The 16,958-nt window shown below is 50.5% G+C and overlaps 2 protein-coding genes across 3 annotated transcripts; both read left to right on the plus strand.

The window, feature by feature from the left end:
- Positions 1–436: 436 nt before the first annotated feature.
- LOC108402976 (eukaryotic translation initiation factor 1A, Y-chromosomal-like) lies at positions 437–1,689 on the plus strand. The gene has a single exon (XM_017669831.3). It carries the CDS (start codon positions 907–909, stop codon positions 1,336–1,338), a length of 432 nt encoding a protein of 143 aa, XP_017525320.1. The 5' UTR covers positions 437–906; the 3' UTR covers positions 1,339–1,689.
- Positions 1,690–5,743: 4,054 nt separating this feature from the next.
- On the plus strand, positions 5,744–13,171 carry KRT78 (keratin 78). Of its 2 annotated transcripts, XM_017669860.3 has the most exons (10): positions 5,744–6,601; positions 6,998–7,212; positions 8,274–8,334; positions 8,801–8,896; positions 9,743–9,907; positions 10,250–10,375; positions 12,128–12,348; positions 12,615–12,649; positions 12,730–12,779; positions 12,920–13,171. In XM_017669860.3, exons 1-10 carry the CDS (start codon positions 5,963–5,965, stop codon positions 13,085–13,087), a joined length of 1,776 nt encoding a protein of 591 aa, XP_017525349.3. In that variant the 5' UTR covers positions 5,744–5,962; the 3' UTR covers positions 13,088–13,171. The 2 variants fall into 2 exon arrangements, with proteins under 2 accessions (XP_017525349.3, XP_017525348.3); XM_017669859.3 differs by having other exon boundaries at positions 5,763–6,601; positions 12,730–13,171.
- Positions 13,172–16,958: the final 3,787 nt, after the last annotated feature.

Consider the following 16,958-nt stretch of genomic DNA (forward strand, 5'->3'; position numbering starts at 1 on the left):
TTTGAGCACCTACTCTATGCCAGGTACAAGTGCAAAGGCTACAGGAGTGAGTGAAAGGATCAAATCTTGTTCTCACGGAGGTCACAGATGGGTCAATAAAATTATAATATGTTAGGAAGTGACAGATGTTAAGTGGAAAGAAAGAAACCTGGGCAGGAGATAAAAGTGTCTGAGGAGGGAGGGATGGTCTCAGGATTGCACTTCTGGTTTAGGGTAGCCAGGGAGGGTGACTTCTAGCTATGTGGGTCTCTGGGGAGGAGCATTCCAAGAAGAGGACATAACAGGTGCAAAGGTCTTGAGGCAACAGTGTTCCTGGCATTTTTGAGAATATGTCAGGGAAAAAACTATGTTAGGCCTCTTTCATGCCCTATACTTTTTCTCTTATTATAAAAATTGAAATTAAATACTTGTCTAATTTATTTAGTGTGTTTCTCTACTAGACGCTAAGCTTTCTTAGTGCAGAGGCTGGGCCTTTGTCTTTGCTCAATTCTCAACTCTCAGCAAGTTCCTGGCCCTTAGTAGGTGCTCAGTCATATTTTGTTTGTGAATAACTGGCACTGGGTAAAAAAAACAACTGTACAAATAGAACAGGCCTACAGAACGAGGCTGGGGGATTGTAGCTGCGGCCAGGGGTGAATTTAGGGTGGGGTCGCTGCGGAGCGACAAGAAGCTGCACTGGGTTTTGCTTGCCATCGCGTGCGGCCATCTTGGAATCTCTGTGGCGCTCAGTCGCTTTACGGTTCTGCGGTTCTGCGCGTGCGCCCGGCTACTGGTCCGCGCACCCCTTGGAATAGGCGGTTCTGCGCGTGCGCCCGGCAACTGGTCCGCGCACCTCTTGGACACGTAACGGCCGCGCCGCCAACGCGCGAAGGCAGGTGCAAACGGCAACAAGCGGCTGTCACCATCATGCCCAAGAATAAAGGTAAAGGAGGTAAAAACAGACGCAGGGGGAAGAATGAGAATGAATCGGAAAAAAGAGAACTGGTGTTTAAAGAGGATGGACAAGAGTATGCTCAAGTTATCAAAATGTTGGGAAACGGACGTTTAGAAGCTCTGTGTTTTGACGGTGTGAAGAGGCTATGTCATATCAGAGGAAAACTGAGAAAAAAGGTTTGGATAAATACCTCAGACATTATATTGGTTGGTCTGCGAGAGTATCAGGATAACAAAGCTGACGTAATTTTAAAGTACAATGCAGATGAAGCTAGAAGTCTGAGGGCGTATGGCGAGCTTCCAGAACATACTAAAATCAAGGAGACAGATGCATATGGTCCTGGAGATGATGATGACATCCAGTTTGATGATATTGGAGATGACGAGGACATTGATGACATCTAAATGGAACTCGAAGTTTCTGAGGCTCATTCTGCAATTTGGGTTTTGGCCATCACCTGTTAAGAAGAGAACTTTATTCGGTGTGGATGTAGTTTGCTAAGGCCCTCTGATTTATGTCATTATTTTAAAGTGTTTATTGTATTTTTAAAAAATTGATGAAGCTGACAAGTGAAATGTAAACACTTGTTCTTCTCATAAAGTGTAACTTAGGAGTAAAAGACCAGAACGTCAGAGTTCAAGTAGTTTCTTCAAAAGAAGTTTTCTTTCGTTCAAAAGAAGAAAAGGAATGCCTTTCCTGCTGCAACTACTTTTCTTCCAGTTAATGCATGTTTTGAATAAATTGCCTTACCAACATGGACTGTGATGAGCCCTATTTCCAACTAGCCTGCTTACTCTAGAAAGTCTTTCTGTATATTCCAGTTACCTGTATGTTCTCTTGAGATTTTTGATGAAATTTAAGGATGTAGAAATCTGCATTTGAAGTCAAGAAAAGGGGCTAATTCAAAATTATGTAGTCCTATGTATTTTTATACTAAGTTTGATAACATAGGCATTCTTTCTACCACTTTATGTTGTCAAATGCAGTTTTTAGAACATGAGCTTGAGCATAATTTTGAACTTGTAAGATTAGTAATAGTTGCAAAAATTCCATGCTAGGTAATACCCAATTATTTATTTATTTTTAAATTAAGATATCATTGATATAGACTCTTATGAAGGTTTCACAAGAAGAACAATGTGGTTACTATATTCAGCCTTATTATCTCCCCCCGATACCCCATTGCAGTCACTGTCCATCAGTGTAGTAAGGTGCCACAGAGTTCCTATTTGTCTTCGCTGAGCTACACTGTCTTCCCCATAACCCCACATACACCATGTGCACCAATCATTATACCCCTCAATCCTCTTCTCCCTCTCTCCCCACCAGCCCTCTCCCACCCTTCCCCTTTGATAACTACTAGTCCTTTCTTGGAGTCTCTGAGTCTGCTGCTATTATGTTCTTTCAGTTTCGCTTCATTGTTATATTCCACAAATGAGGGAAATCATTTGGTATTTGTGTTTCTCTGCCTGGCTTATTTCACTGAGCATAATATCCTCTAGCTCCATCCACGTTGTTACAAATGGTAGGATTTGTTTGTTTCTTATAGCTGAATAGTATTCCATTGTGTGTATGTACCACCGCTTCTTTATCCATTCATCTACTGATGGACACTTAGGTTGCTTCCATATCTTGGCTATTATAAATAGTGCTGCGATAAACATAGGGGTGCATATGTCTTTTTGAATCTGAGAAGTTGTTTTCTTTGGGTAAATTCCTAGAAGTGGAATTCCCAGGTCAAACGGTATTTCTATTTTTAGTTTTTTGAGAAACCTCCATACTGCTTTCCAGAATGGTTGAACTAGTTTACATTCCCACCAGCAGTGTAGGAGGGTTCCCCTTTCTTTGCATTTGTTGTTCCTATTCTTTTCTATGTTGGCCATCCTAACTTGTGTGAGGTGATATCTCATTGTGGTTTTAATTTGCATTTCCCTGATGATTAGTGATGTGGAGCATCTTTTCATGGGTCTGTTGGCCATCTGAATTTCTTCTTTGGAGAAGTGTCTGTTTATATCCTCCACCCATTTCTTAACAGGGTTATTTGCTTTTTGGGTGTTCAGGCATGTGAGTTCTTTATACATTTTGGATGTTAACACCTTGTCGGATATGTCATTTACAAATATATTCTCCCATGCTGTAGGATGCCTTGTTGTTCTGCTGATGGTGTCCTTTGCTATACAGAAGCTTTTTAGCTTGATTTGTTCATTTTTTATTTTGTTTCCCTTGCCTGAGGAGATGCGTTCAGGAAAAATTTCCTCATGTTTATATTCAAAAGATTTTTGCCTATGTTTTCTTCTAAGAGTTTTATGGTTTCATGACTTACATTCAGGTCTTTGATCCATTTTGAGTTTACTTTTGTGGATAGGGTTAGACAATAATCCAGTTTCATTCTCTTACATGTAGCTGTCCAGTTTTGCCAATACCCAATTATCTTAACATCGGCAATATTGACATATTGTTGACAGTGTTTTTACTTAATGTGTAGAAAATTTCTCAAGACAGCTTTTGATGGTAAAATAAGTAGACTTTTTTATTATACAAAACAGGTTGTGTTAAAATATATCATTTATTTTTATTGTCAAAAGTCATATGCATTGTAGCCCATAGTTTTGGCTCTATGAACATTACATTACAATGTATAAATGAAAACCTAATTTCATAAATTGAAACTTTAACTGTCCCTTAGCTGGGCTAAGGGAAAGAAGGAACCATAGCTTAGAAACATAATGAAATGCCACACTGAGTATATATATATATATATATATCTATAAAGAAGCTGCACTGGGCTGGGGCTTTCCTGAAGGTGGAACCAGGGTGGGCAGGGGCTGCAGAGCATGAGACATGGTTGAGGATGGTTGACCTGGAGTGATGGAGACTGCTCAGCCCTCTAGAGCCTTTGCTGGGTGTGATGTGAAATCCATGATTTAAGCTGTTAGTACTTTTGCTGCTGCGTGAATTGAGATCCCTTTGTGTACCCCCATGTGCAGAACAAATTGCTCAGCTGGTGAGGGCCCTCGCATCCAGTCTCCAAGCTGTTTCATCATTGTGTCCATCACTGCATGGTTTTTATTTTTAAACAGGGGAAGGCATATGTTATAGCATTTGAGAACCTGGGGATTTAAGAAGGTCCCTGGGTGTAACTGTAGTGGATAAGAATTCATTTCATAACACAAGTGCTTACTGCTGCCGAGTATACTCCCGACCCTGAGCTGGACAGAGCGGTGGACGAGATGTCCTGGAGTCATGATCGAGGGTTTAGCAGGCTGTCCCATGGGGCAGCGGTCTGGGCTGGGGGGTAGTCCTGGCTCCAGCCAGATCAGTGGTGTGGGTGGCCTTGAGCAAGTTACTCAGACCACAAAGTGATGTGTCAAAGCAGGCTTAGAGGTCATCTGGTGGGATCCCTCAGGTTTGCCAAGGGTGCATAGTCTCTGACCCCACCCTATACCCTGTGGGGCCTCAGAGGACTTAATGTGTGAAATGAGAGCATTGGACCAGATGACCTTGAAGTTCACTCTGGCTATAATATTCTGTAATATTACAAATATGAGGAAGTTTCAGGAAGGTGGATTGGGCCCCATCTTAACTGTGACCTATCTTTTACCCTTAATACCGGGGTAGAGGGGTGGTAGAGTCTGGCTCACGGAGATCTTTCTCAAGTCCATCCTTGAGATCTTTCTCAAGGAAGGCAGTTGGTCTCCTTGCCTCTGTAAAGTGATCCCAGGGGACAGGGTTTAGAGGTGGGTCCCCAGTGGGATTTGACTCATTTCCCATGTTCTCTTTCTAGACTCTGGGTCTGCTCCCTCTCCTGGGACACCTCCATCTCTTGCTTGGATCTTTTCTCTCCTCTTCCTCACCTGGCCCCTCAGTCCCTTGATCCTTTTGTTCTCCCCACTGAGGCCCGGCCTCTTCTTCGCCATGAAGTCATCAACCAGTTTTGTTCAGGGATGCTGCTTGATGGGGCTGGGGGAAGGAAGAAGGGGCTTCTAATCCTCTGGGTCAGACTTGCTCCCCACTGTCTGGCCTGGGGTGGAGTACCTCTGAGATGTTACAGTGCTGGGACTGACTGCCTTACAGCATGCCTCTTGAGTATTTATTATGCTGAGTCTCTGTCCTTGCTTTGAGCTGTATTAGGTCCCAGTATCCTCACTTCAGGGCCCACCAGGCTCCAGGAATGGGTTGGGGGACAGGGAGAAATAGCCAAGTAAAGAAGACATTTTAGAAATGTCTAAAAATCAGAGCTGCCAACTTGCTGGCCAGCAGTGGAGGAGTTTCTGAGGAGGGGGCTGGATGCCTCCCACCAGGGGTCCTGCCCCAGGTGGAAGCTCCCTGAATACCAGGTGAACTCTGGGCTCCTCCACCTGGTCGACTCACAGGGCAGACAGAGTGAAACAGGGGGAGCCCCAAACCTCCCCTGTCTGCTCCCAATCCCCCAGGGGAACAGTTTTCTAAACACACATTTTGTTTCAGAGCCTACGTACCTCTGATTGCTAACCTGACAAATGTAGTGCTTGAACCAAATGATGCGCCTGGTGCTATGTTTGTGGAAGGAGCAGGGACGCAAGCTGGGCTCAGAAAAGCCCCACTAGCCTTTGTGCATGGAGGTGCCTGATGTGAGTGGGGTGGTGCCTCATGTACACTTGCTGGGTTGGGCAAGAGGAGGTACTTGGACACCCTGTTTGTCTGTCTGATTTCCAAATCCTGGAGTGTCTTTTAGCCAGTGAGGACGATAACACCTCTATTAACCTCCTGGCTTCTCCTGGTGCTGCAAAGTGCCTTCTTTCTCCAACTCTTTTAGGTAGATTCTTCCTGGAGATGCCTCACTCTCCTCTGTTCAGCACCTCCAGGGCACTCAGAGGCTCTACCTGCACCCTCTCCATCTTCTTCTTCCCTCTAACATCCTTCCCTTCCTCCCACCTCCTTCTCTGGAAGCCTCCCTGGAATGACCCCCAGTGATTTTGCTCAGGGCCATTGCTTCCTGTCCCCCAGCAGTGCAGTCCAGGTCCTTGGCTACTTCCTTGTCTCCGAGACATGCCCAGCTCTCCCACCATCCTAGGAGCTCTGAGGGCAGGGCCTGGGTCTCCTTCCTCCTTGGGCTGGGCATGTGTTGAGCACCTATATCCCAGGCATGTCAGAAGAGGTCAGCTGGAGCCAGTGACAGACACAGTCAGGCCAAGAGCATCTTGCTCTCCAAGGCCCAGCCCAGGTACAGGAGAGGATAAAAGTCTCGTGCTGGGGCCTCCGGGCAGGAACTCACACACCTTGACAATCTTCTGTCTGCCCGTAGCTGCCTTGGTCTCTGCCATGTCTCTCTCCTCATGCCAGGCCCAGAGGGGCTTCAGCGCTCGCTCAGCCTATTATGCTCGTTTGGGGGGCTGTAGCAGCAGTAGCTTCAGCAGCAGGAGCATCGGTTCCTTTGGGGGCTACCGAGGAGGCTCTCGTGGAAGGGTCTGGGGGTCTGGGGGAAGGCCGGGGATGCAGTTTGGGGAGGGCAGTGGGGGGCCTGGGCTTTCCCTGTGCCCTCCGGGGGGAATCCAAGAAGTGACCATCAACCGGAGTCTGCTGACCCCCCTGAAGATTGGGATGGACCACCAGTTCCAGGCGGTGCGGACTCAGGAGACCCAAGAGATCAGAACCCTCAACAACCAGTTTGCTTCCTTTATTGACAAGGTGAGGGTCAACTCAGCTAAGCCCCTCTCTCTCTGTACCTCCCTTGGGGCAACTGTGCTTGATTGAACTTGGGAATGGGGAAGTCTGGTCTTCCATCATGTTTCTAATAACTTCTGCAGCAAGAAGTCCCTACTGTAGTCTAACTGGAGCCTTTCTGGTTGGGGTTCAGGGGCAAAGAAAAGCTGCCGAGCAATGGAAATACCCTTCCCTGTTAGTTCTTGCCATCATTTTGATGTACTCAGAGTCTCACGGAAGGGCATGAGGCTGCTCCTGCCTGGGCTGGGTGGGGAGGCAGGGGAAAGGTGGAATGACTGGAGGGTCCTTGAGGCTTTATTTTCCAGAGGCTGTGCCTGGAGAGTCCACAGGAGTTTCAGGGAGTCTTTGCTTGTGCTACAGGTACGGCTCCTGGAGCAGCAGAACAAGGTCCTGGAGACCAAGTGGACCCTGCTGCAGCAGTTGGGGGTGAGTGACAGACCCCAGGGCCTGGACTCTTTCTTTGAGGCCCACCTGGCTCAGCTCCGGAAACAGCTGGAGCAGCTCCAGAGAGAACGAGGGGCTATGGATGCTGAGCTGAAGTCCTGCCAGAACCAGGAGGAAGAGTATAAGGCCAAGTAGGTGACTGGCAGTGTCCCCATGGGCCTTGGTGGGGGCTGGGAGGGACCGTCAGTCAGACGGTCTTCCACTGCTGAGCTCCCAGACACATGACTGGCCTTCTCTCTAACCCCGTCCTCATCCACATTCTCTCTGATTCTCAGGGTGCCCCACCTGCTGCAGGGCAGGAGGCCCTGCAGCCCCCGATGGCCTGGTCTGGGGAGCCTCGGTTCCAGCAGGTCCCAGCTATGAGGGCCATGCTTCCTGTCAAGGCTGGGAGGGGCTTATTTGAGCAATGCCTCAATGGGGTGTTTCTCGAGAAATTCCTGTTGAGCAGGCTGTGGGCTAATGTGACTCAGATGCTCTCTGGTCGTAGTGGTGGAAGGGAATCCATTTAGTGGGACCATCCTCAGGCCGGTGGCATGATTCACAGCTGTGCTGCGGTTCTGCGGTCCCCACCTGTGTCACCTGGTGGTGTGGAGAGAGCCTTGGACTAACAAGAGGCTTGGGTTTGGAGACTCTGAGCCAGGGGTAGCTGTGCTGCCTTGGGCCAGGCATTTTACCTTTCCTGGCTTCAGTTTCCCTATCTGTAATGTGGAAAATGTTGCCTGCCCTTCTTGCGTCTCAGAGTCATTGGTAGGATGGAATGTGAAGTGGAATGGGTCCCACAAGGAGCTGAGGACTGGGGCAAGGAGACCCGGGTTTTAGATCTGCCTGGGCAACCTAACTATCTATGACTTGGCCAAGTCATATAATTTCTCTTATAAATCCAAAATGCCTGCTTACATGATGGCTGAGAATAGTAAGTGAGAAGAGGTATTTGAATATGCCCTACACCAGTGAAGTAAGGTGGGCCATGTCATTAAGTGGACACGGGCTGAAAGTGTAGAGAGGGACATAGGTAGGACATGACCAAAAGTTCCTGCCAAAAAAGATGGAGAAGCAGGCTGGCTGTGTGTCCTGCTCTGGAGCATCTACAGGCAAGAGTGGCCTTTTCTGGGAGGTTGTGCCTGGCGGATGGGCTCTGGTTTCAGCACTTCAGGCTGTACTTGTTTACAATCCTTCTGTACTTGTTTGGCAGGTATGAGCAGGAGGCCAACAAGCATGCCATGGTGGAGAATGACTTTGTGGTCCTCAAAAAGGTGAGGGTGGGGATCACCTGCTCCATTTCAATCCTAGCACCCAGTGTGCCCAGAGCCCAGTCCTGCCCTGGAGAACAGGGGGTGGGAGAGCTTAATGCAGAACATGCTATCCTACTGCCTGCAGGAGTCCCTAGGGAAATGGGACAGCTATGTAGACACAGGGACCCCAGGGCAGGATCTGACCAAGGGGCCATCTGATGGGCTCTGGTGTCACTGTGGGAGAGGGTGGGGAGGGAGTGGAAGAGGCAGAACTGGTTGCGAGTAATTAGGGAAGGCTTCCTGAAGGTGGTGTGGGTCAGTATCAGGCAAAAGAGAGTAGGGCAGGGTGGGGCTGGAGGAAGAAGGAGTGGGACTCTGGAGGTGGCTGTGGGTGGGTGTTGGGCTATGTGGGAGTGAAACTCCTAAGCCAGAGTGGGACCCACAGAGAGGAAGTGGGGGTACATAGTTTCTGTCTTCCTGTCCCCAGGATGTGGACGACTTTTTCCAGAGCAAGATGGAGTTGGAAAGCAATTTGGAGGCTCTGAGAGAGTACATCTGCTTTTTGAAGCGTCTGTATGAAGAAGTGAGGGTCTGCCAAGGGCTGGTGGGAGTGAGGGGAGGGGACAGGCATGCATGCTCCCTGTGGCTACCGTGAGAGAGTGGCCTGGAGGCAAAGCATGGTTAGGGACTTAGATCCCAGTCATTCAGTCATTTGACAAACAATAACTAAAACTTTACTATGTGGCCACGGATACATGGTGAATAACCAGACAAAAGTCGCAAAGCTTGCTTTCTACTGGGAGACAGACAATAAACAAAAGATCTAGGAAATAAGTGCATTATATAGTATGAAGGTGATAAATGTTATGGAAAAAAGGAAAAATTAGAACAGGGAAAGGAAGATTGGGGATGGGGGGTGGTAGGGCAGGTGGCAGTTTCCATGGGGTGGTTAGGATGGCCTTATTTAGAAGATAAATTTAGAAGCCAAGATTTGAAGAAGGTGGGGAAGTTAGCCATGCAGGTGGGAATGGGTGATTCCAGGAAGAGGGGAGCGGCCCACAGCCAAAATGGGCTGGTGTCTTTGAGGGGACATAAGGGCCTTGCTATTGGAACAGGAAGAGCAGGAGGGAAGGGAATGTAATAAGTCAGAGGAGGGATGAGAACCAGGCAACTCGGGGCCTTGTAGGCCATTTACCTTTAATGTCAAAGCTCTAAGAGTTGTTAGAGACCATCTGCCATACCCCTCATTTACAGAGGAGGAGATGGCCCCCAGAGGGCAGGGCATGCTCAGTGCCTCCCAGCATGAAGGAGGCTGCCCTTGGACGGAGAGTGGGGAGCAAGTCAGACATCCTGCCCACCTTCCCTGGACTCCAAGGGAAAGGGGCCTGGGGGTGGGGGTTGGTAGACACTGAGTCAGTCTTTCCCACAGGAGCTGGGCCAGCTCCAGACCCAGGCCAGTAACATGTCTGTGGTGCTGTCCATGGACAACAACCGCTGCCTGGATTTCAGTGACATCATTGCTGAGGTCCGCGCTGGCTACGAGGAGATTGCCCGGACCAGCAAAGCTGAGGCCGAGATGCTATACCAGACGAAGGTGCTGGGGCTGGTGGGCAGCACCGTGCTGGAAGAGGCTGGGTCGCCATACCTGTGCCCTGGGGTGTTGTCCACCTTGGTCCCAGTGGGGCAGTTCTGATAAGCTCCCTAAAGCTCCAGGGCTGGGTGGGCATGACCATTCTCCTCTCCAGGAGGGAGCAATGAAGGAAACTGGGGAGCTGAACCTGGGCTTTGGCTAGCACATCCCAGCACATCTGGCCTCAGTGTTTAAACCACATTCTAAATGAGGACAGGAGGAGGCACGTGGGGACATTCTGTTTTTCAGTCTTGGGATCAGAGCTGTGCGTCTTCTCAACTAACGGTGTCACCTGTCTCCCTCCAGTACCAGGAGCTTCAGGTGTCTGCCCAGCTTCATGGCAACAGCATGAAGGAAACCAAAGTCCAGATCTCTCAGCTGCAGCGGGCAATTCGGAGTCTGCAGAGTCAGATTGAGAACCTCAAGAAGCAGGTGCGGGCCCCAGAGCTCCCCAGGCCCTCCTTCTTACTGCCTTTGCACCAGGGTCAGCACTGGGTTTGTGTAAAACCTTGATAACTGGATGGAACTTTGGAAAATTTGGGGTGGAGAGAACCTCAAGCCCTGTTTAAGAGGGACTCAGACTTCCTCCTATGAATTCTAGCCTGTGTGGGCTCTGCACTGAACACCGGGGGCGCTGCTCACACTGCCTTCCAGGTCCAGATGCACATCTTGCTTTCAGCTGCTTGAGGGGAGGGTTAGTTAATTTCTCTTCATATCTCTTCTTTTGATTCATACTCCTTGAACCCAGCAGGGACTCTACAGCGAGGCACTGAATTTCCTGGTCTCCTTTTGGGAAGGGTGAGGGTCAGGACCTCAGGGAGCAGGTGAGGTGGTCAGTGCGGTGGGGTGCTGAGCCCTCCTTAGGCAGAGACTTTGCGCGGATTGGCGCCTGGCCTGGGAAGGAGCAGGGAGAGGTTGGGGGAGAGGATGGCAAAGGCAGGGACGTGGTCTCCTGCTCCTCCTGGAGGCCTCGCTTCTAGGTGTGAAGGGTGTAGGTGTGAAGGTCTTCAGTTTCCAAGTGTCTTTGCACTTACTTTCGCCAAACAGAGGATTGAAAACTGAGGCCCCAGGGGCAGGGGGCTTCATTCAAAGCCTAGGCCCAGTCTCCAGTGTTCTGTGCTCTCCTTAGGAACGCGGCACAGGACCCAAGGTGAAGGTAGTCAGGTCCTCTTACTCAATTTACCGTCACAGTGTTTTGCCCCTCAGTTTGGACTCCTTGTTTTGGAATCTCCTGTGACTGTTAAGATGCAGAGTCCCGGGCCTCCTGCCAGACCGAGGGAATCAGAGTCTTTAAGGGTGCAGCCCAGAAACCTGCTTTTTAAACTAAGCTCACCCAGGCTGCTGTGAGCACATGGGGTCTCACAGCTCAGTGACCAGCACTTAGAAGTGCCACTGTGCCTGGAAGCCACGGCTCCTCCCACATGGCAAATGGCCTTTGCTGCTACAGAAATCAAGGACTGTGGTGGCTCTCAAGACGACACTTATAGATAGCACCATACAGGGCAGGAAGAGCTTTAAGTACCTGAGAGAGAGACTGCTGAGGGTAGGGGGTGGGAGGAATAGGGGAAGAGCACTGGAGCGGGTGGTGAAGGGGGTGGAGCAGTTTCCTGTGGCTGCTGTAACAAAGTTCCACACACTTGGAGGCTTGAAACAACAGAAACTGCATTCTCTTAGTTCTGGGGGCTGTGTTCTCCGGATTCTGCGCTTCCTTGAAGGAGCTTGGGAGGGATTCTCCCTTGCCTCTCCTGCACCTCTGCTGGCTCCTGGCATTCCTTGTCTTGTCATTGTGTCAGTCCAATCTCTGCTTCCATCTTCACATGTGTCCTCTCATTTTTTCTAGGGACACAGTTATTGGATTTAGGGCTCACTCTAAATAGAGTATGACACCATCTTGAGATCCTACCTGGTTATATGTGCAAAGACCCTAGTTCCAAAGAAGATCATGTTCTGAAGTTGTAGGTGGATGTGACATTTTTGGGGACACTATTCCACCCACGATGGAGGTTAAGGAAGCAGAAGAGGCGATACTGTACTTTTCCTAGAATGAGAGAAGCTGGGGGCCATGGATCCTTTTGAGCTTGGTAGATTAGGTTCCCCCCAACCTTTATGTTATATCCACAGTAGGTGCCTTTGGTGCTGCTAGGCTCACAGCCACTTTCTCCCCCGTTTCTCCATCCCTCCTAGAATGCCAACCTGCAGGTTGTCATCACTGATGCAGAGCAGCATGGGGCTTTGGCCCTCAAGGATGCTCAGGCCAAGCTGGAGGAGCTAGAGGCTGCTCTGCGCACCACCAAGCAGGAGCTGGCCCGGCTTCTGCGGGACTACCAGGAGCTGATGAGCACCAAGCTGGCCCTGGACGTGGAGATCGCCACCTACCGCAGGCTGCTGGAGGGCGAGGAGTGCCGGTGGGGAACTGGGAATGGACAGCTGAGGTGGGAGTGGAGGACGGAGTGCCTGCACAGCGCTCTCCTTGCGGAGGGGGCTTCTGAGAGATTTCCTGACACTCTGAGCCACTGAGGGCAAGCCATTCTTCTGGGAGGGATTTTAAATTGGGGACTGTGGATTTTATCTGCTGAGAGGGGGAGAGAGGTGCTCCAGGAGGCAAGACCACCCAGGGATACATTCTATGCAGCCTTTCTTACATTTCCTCCTCTTGTCCTCACTCCCTCAGGATGTCTGGGGAATGCACCAGCCAGGTCACCATCTGTGAGTATCGGGGAACTTCGGGGTGGGGTCCCCGTGGGGAGCTGAGGTCCCTGATGTGACCCTGGTACATTTTTTGGCAGGTGTCCTTGGAGGAGGCAGTGCTGTTGAGTCTGGAGGAGCTGGTGGCCTGGTGGGTACTTGTGGACTTGCAGGTGGGAAAGGCAGCTATGGGTCCAGCTGCTCCAGCATCGTGACTGGAGGCTCTGTTGTCCTGGGCTCTGGGCCGGGCTCTGTTTTGGGCTCTTGCTCTGTGTCTGGCTCTGGCTCCAGCTCCAGCTCCAGGTCCAGCTGTGGCACCATCTTGAAGAAGACGGTCGAATCAAGTCTGAAGACATCTGTTACATACTGAGTGACCTGGCAGCCATTTGTTACCCCTGCCCCTCACTGCCCCCCAAGTCCTCTCAGCGCTGTTCCCGCCCCCATCATCCCCATCCTTGAGTGGCCAGCTTTCTGTTCACTGCCCATGGCCAGAGCCAGCTAACAGGGGACTCTGCAAAAGTCAATAAAGTCACGCTCTTCTAAGCGCTTGTCCAGTGTGGACTTACTCTGCTTGCTGATTTGCGTCTCATTTGTTTGCTGCCCATGCCAGGCCAAGGTGCACTGGCGCTCTCCAGCCAGCCAGTCCCACCCTCTCTGCTCTCCACAGCCTCAGGCTGAGCTATGAGAACTCAGGCCTGAGGCCCACTAACCAGAGCCTGGGCGCAGGAACCAGGAGGCACCACCCTTGTCCTCGTTACCTGCCCTTGGGATTCCATTTCTCTTGCTCTCCTGTGAAATGGAGCAGTGCCCAGTTCTCTCTCTGGAAGATCTGCTTTTCTCTCCCTGCCTCCCCACTCCCTCCCTCCCACAAATTATACTGAGTGCAAACCATACCTGAGGCACTGTGCCAGGACTGGGCTGCTCTGGCAGGCAAGGTCAATCCCATTCTACCCTCCTGATGGGTCTCTCCCACCCCTTCTGTTTCTGACGCCTCCGCCCCTGACAACCAGATCTCAGAGCCCTTGGTTTCCAGGGCCAGAGGCCGGCCTCCTGCAGCTCATCGGACACCCTGGGCTGGGAGATCCTTTGTGTCCTTCCCTTCCAGTCCCCTCCCAGGAGCGCCCTGGCTCCGGCTCTACCTAGCGTGGCAAGCCTGAATCTTGTCACCTCACCCCCACCTCTCACCTCTAAGCTTCTCCTGGATAAGGGTACCCTCGCAGGTTATAATTCAGCACTGATCTTAAGCGATCGCCTTAAATGTGTGCTCAAAGGGGCATTTAGAGAAGAGGCTGAAGGGCAGAGATGAAGTTCCCTTGTGGCAATGGTGCAGCTTCTTTGCCACTATTTCCAGCGGCTCAGCCCAGCTCCCAGGCTGGCACCCGGCAGAGCTAAAGCAGTGTGGCTACCCCATCCCTTCTCCTCAGAACGCAGCTCATGGCCCACCTGCGGTTGTTCGGGGTGTCCCCCTTATGCCCCCTCCTCATCCAAATCAGCTCGTCGAGGGAGTCACTCTGCTTCCTGGATTGCCCTCCATCTCCTCTGCCTCCACTGATGTTTCAGTGACTCTTGCAGCTTCTTCTCTGCTTAATTGCCTGCAATAGGCTCTGTTCCTGACTCAGGGCACCCCCTTCACCCGTGCTCCTCCTTCCCAAGTCTGCCCCAGAGTTTCCTCCTCCTGGAAACCTTCCCTAATGTCCCATGTCTGAGCACGCCAGACCCTTCCTGTCCCCAGCACAGCCTGGCTGCACTTGTTACTATCCTTGGCTCTGTTTCTGTGTTGTTCTGGTCTGGGACTCAGCTTCCCTACTAGCCAGGGACCTCTGGGCAGGTTCTTCTGCACCCAGGATGGTGAACTGCTGCTCAGCTTATGCTGGGTTGGGGGAGGCCCTGATGGGAACTTGAAACTGAGCTCTGCCCCAGCCCCTTTACGCCCTGGCTCTCATCCCATCACTGGGCCTGTTGAAACCTGAGGCTGAAAATGTCTCCCCTCTTCTGCGGGAAGCCAGGAGTATGGGCTTCAGGAGTAGATGCTAGGAGGGTAGGGAGGATCACCTTCACCCCCAGGCCCCAGCAGCTGCTTGGCTTCCTGTACTGCTACTTCCAGCTCTGCCCTCTCTACCTGGTTCAACTCCAAACTCCATAGCCTGGGCACTGGAACCAGGAGGCCAGGCCATTCTCCTCTGCCTGAGGGGGAGGTTAGCCCTTTTCTCAGATCCATGGGTTTCTCTATCAAAAGTATACTTTCACCAAAATATGTAAAGAGCTCACGCACCTCAACAAACAAAAAGCAAATAATCCAATTAAAAAATGGGCAGAGGGGCTGAACAGACAGTTCTCCAAAGAAGAAATTCAGATGGCCAACAGACACATGAAAAGATGCTCCACATCGCTATTCATAAGAGAAATGCAAATTAAAACCACAATGAGATATCACCTCACACCAGTAAGGATCACCACCATCCGAAAGACAAACAGCAACAAATGTTGGTGGGATTGTGGAGAAAGGGGAACCCTCCTACACTGCTGGTGGGAATGTAAATTAGTTCAACCATTGTGGAAAGCAGTATGGAGGTTCCTCAAAAAACTCAAAACAGAAATACCATTTGACCTGGGAATTCCACTTCTAGGAATTTACCCTAAGAATGCAGCAGCTCAGTTTGAAAAAGACAGATGCACCCCTATGTTTATCACAGCTCTATTTACAATAGCCAAGAAATGGAAGCAACCTAAGTGTCCATCAGTAGATGAATGGATAAAGAAGAGGTGGTACATATACACAATGGAATATTGTTCAGCCATAAGAAGAAAACAAGTCCTACCATTTTCAACAACATGAAAGGAGCTAGAGGGTATTATGCTCAGTAAAATAAGCCAGGCAGAGAAGACAAATACTAAATTATTTCACTCATCTGTGGAGTATAAGAACAAAGGAAAAACCGAAGGAGCAAAACAGCAGCAGACTCACAGAACCCAAGAATGGACTAACAGTTACCAAAGGGAAAAGGACCAGGGAGGATGGGTGGGAAGGGAGGGAGAAGGGGGGGAAGAAAGAGGGTGTTATGATTAGCATGTATAATGTGGTGGGGGGCATGGGGAGGGCTGTACAACACAGAGAAGACAAGTAGTGATTCTACAGCATCTTACTACGTTGATGGACAGTGACTGTAATGGGGTTTGTGGGGAGGACTTGGTGAAGGGGGCAGCCTAGTAAACATAATGTTCCTCATATAATTGTAGATTAATGATACCAAAAAAGAAAAAAAAAGTATACTTTCAGCCTTCTGTGCGGGTGACATGAGGGGTGAGCACATGGCCCCAGAGCCAGGATTTTGGGCTTGAATCCCAGCTCACCATTTCCTAGTGCTGAGACTCTGAAGAGGGCATCTAACCTCCCCATACTTCAGTTTGTGCAAAGAGATGAACAAGTAGACCTACCTCTGTGGGAATCGTACCATGCAGGATCCCAAAAGGAAGCAAAATTCACCCAAGATAGCTCCATTAAATGGACTTTAATGAAAGGAATTCTTACTGAGGAGGCTAAGGGAACAAAAACAAACCAAGGATGGAAAGGCCACAACACAGATGGCCATCAGTGGGAAGCCATCGTTGCACCCAGAGGGCTGAGTGGTTTCCCAGGATGCGAGAATTTCAGTGCTAAATGGGGACAGTCCTGGGAAAAGCAGGATGAGGTGGTCGCCCTGTACAGAGCTGGAGAGGAGGAAACAAGTGACTGGATGACAGAGATGCAGCCACTGTCACCCCTCCCTCCTTCCTCCATCTCCTGATGGTGTCTCCCCTTGGCCAACCCTCCCTGGCAGCCAGAGAGCAGGTGAACAGTCTACAGGGGTCAGCGAGGCTGGTGAATGGCCTGTGGCAGGCAGGAGGCAAACGGAACATGGCCAGAATGGAGGTGAGATGCGTTACTGCATGGATGGTGCCGCCACATAGTGGGTGCTCACCACATGCTCGCTGTAACCACAGTATTGCTAGATGAGGAAGTCCTGCCCTGGATGGTGGCTCCTCAAGGACAGCGACTGTTTGCTTCACCCCTGCATCTTTCCTGTTGCTCTGCCCCCAGCCTGGCCCACAGTGGGTTCTCCGTCGGTGCCATCAGCAACCACGGAGAGGGACCCTGGGCAGGTAAAAGTCTCCAGAAGTGGAGGCCCTTGGTCTGACCAGCTGTGGTGGGAGGAAACTGCTGATCCTTGGTTATAGAAGGAGGGTTTGAGTTGGGGTGTCCCTATGCAAGTAGAGGGGAGAGTCAGGCCTGGGGACGGCACAGTGGCTCCCACACTCTGGGCTGGGACAGGTGAGCTGCTCCAGCTGGGCA

Source organism: Manis javanica, chromosome 10, assembly GCF_040802235.1.
Source record: "Manis javanica isolate MJ-LG chromosome 10, MJ_LKY, whole genome shotgun sequence".
In the NCBI taxonomy this organism is placed as follows: Eukaryota; Metazoa; Chordata; class Mammalia; order Pholidota; family Manidae; genus Manis; species Manis javanica.

Bases quoted from the DNA above. Each gene is read 5' to 3' on its own strand.
- LOC108402976 (XM_017669831.3), top strand. From the start codon at position 907: ATGCCCAAGAATAAAGGTAAAGGAGGTAAAAACAGACGCAGGGGGAAG.
- KRT78 (XM_017669859.3), top strand. From the start codon at position 5,963: ATGCCCAGCTCTCCCACCATCCTAGGAGCTCTGAGGGCAGGGCCTGGG. The intron at 10,376-12,127 runs GTGCGGGCCCCA...CATCCCTCCTAG, and splicing joins TTGAGAACCTCAAGAAGCAG to AATGCCAACCTGCAGGTTGT. The intron at 12,650-12,729 runs GTGAGTATCGGG...ATTTTTTGGCAG, and splicing joins CACCAGCCAGGTCACCATCT to GTGTCCTTGGAGGAGGCAGT.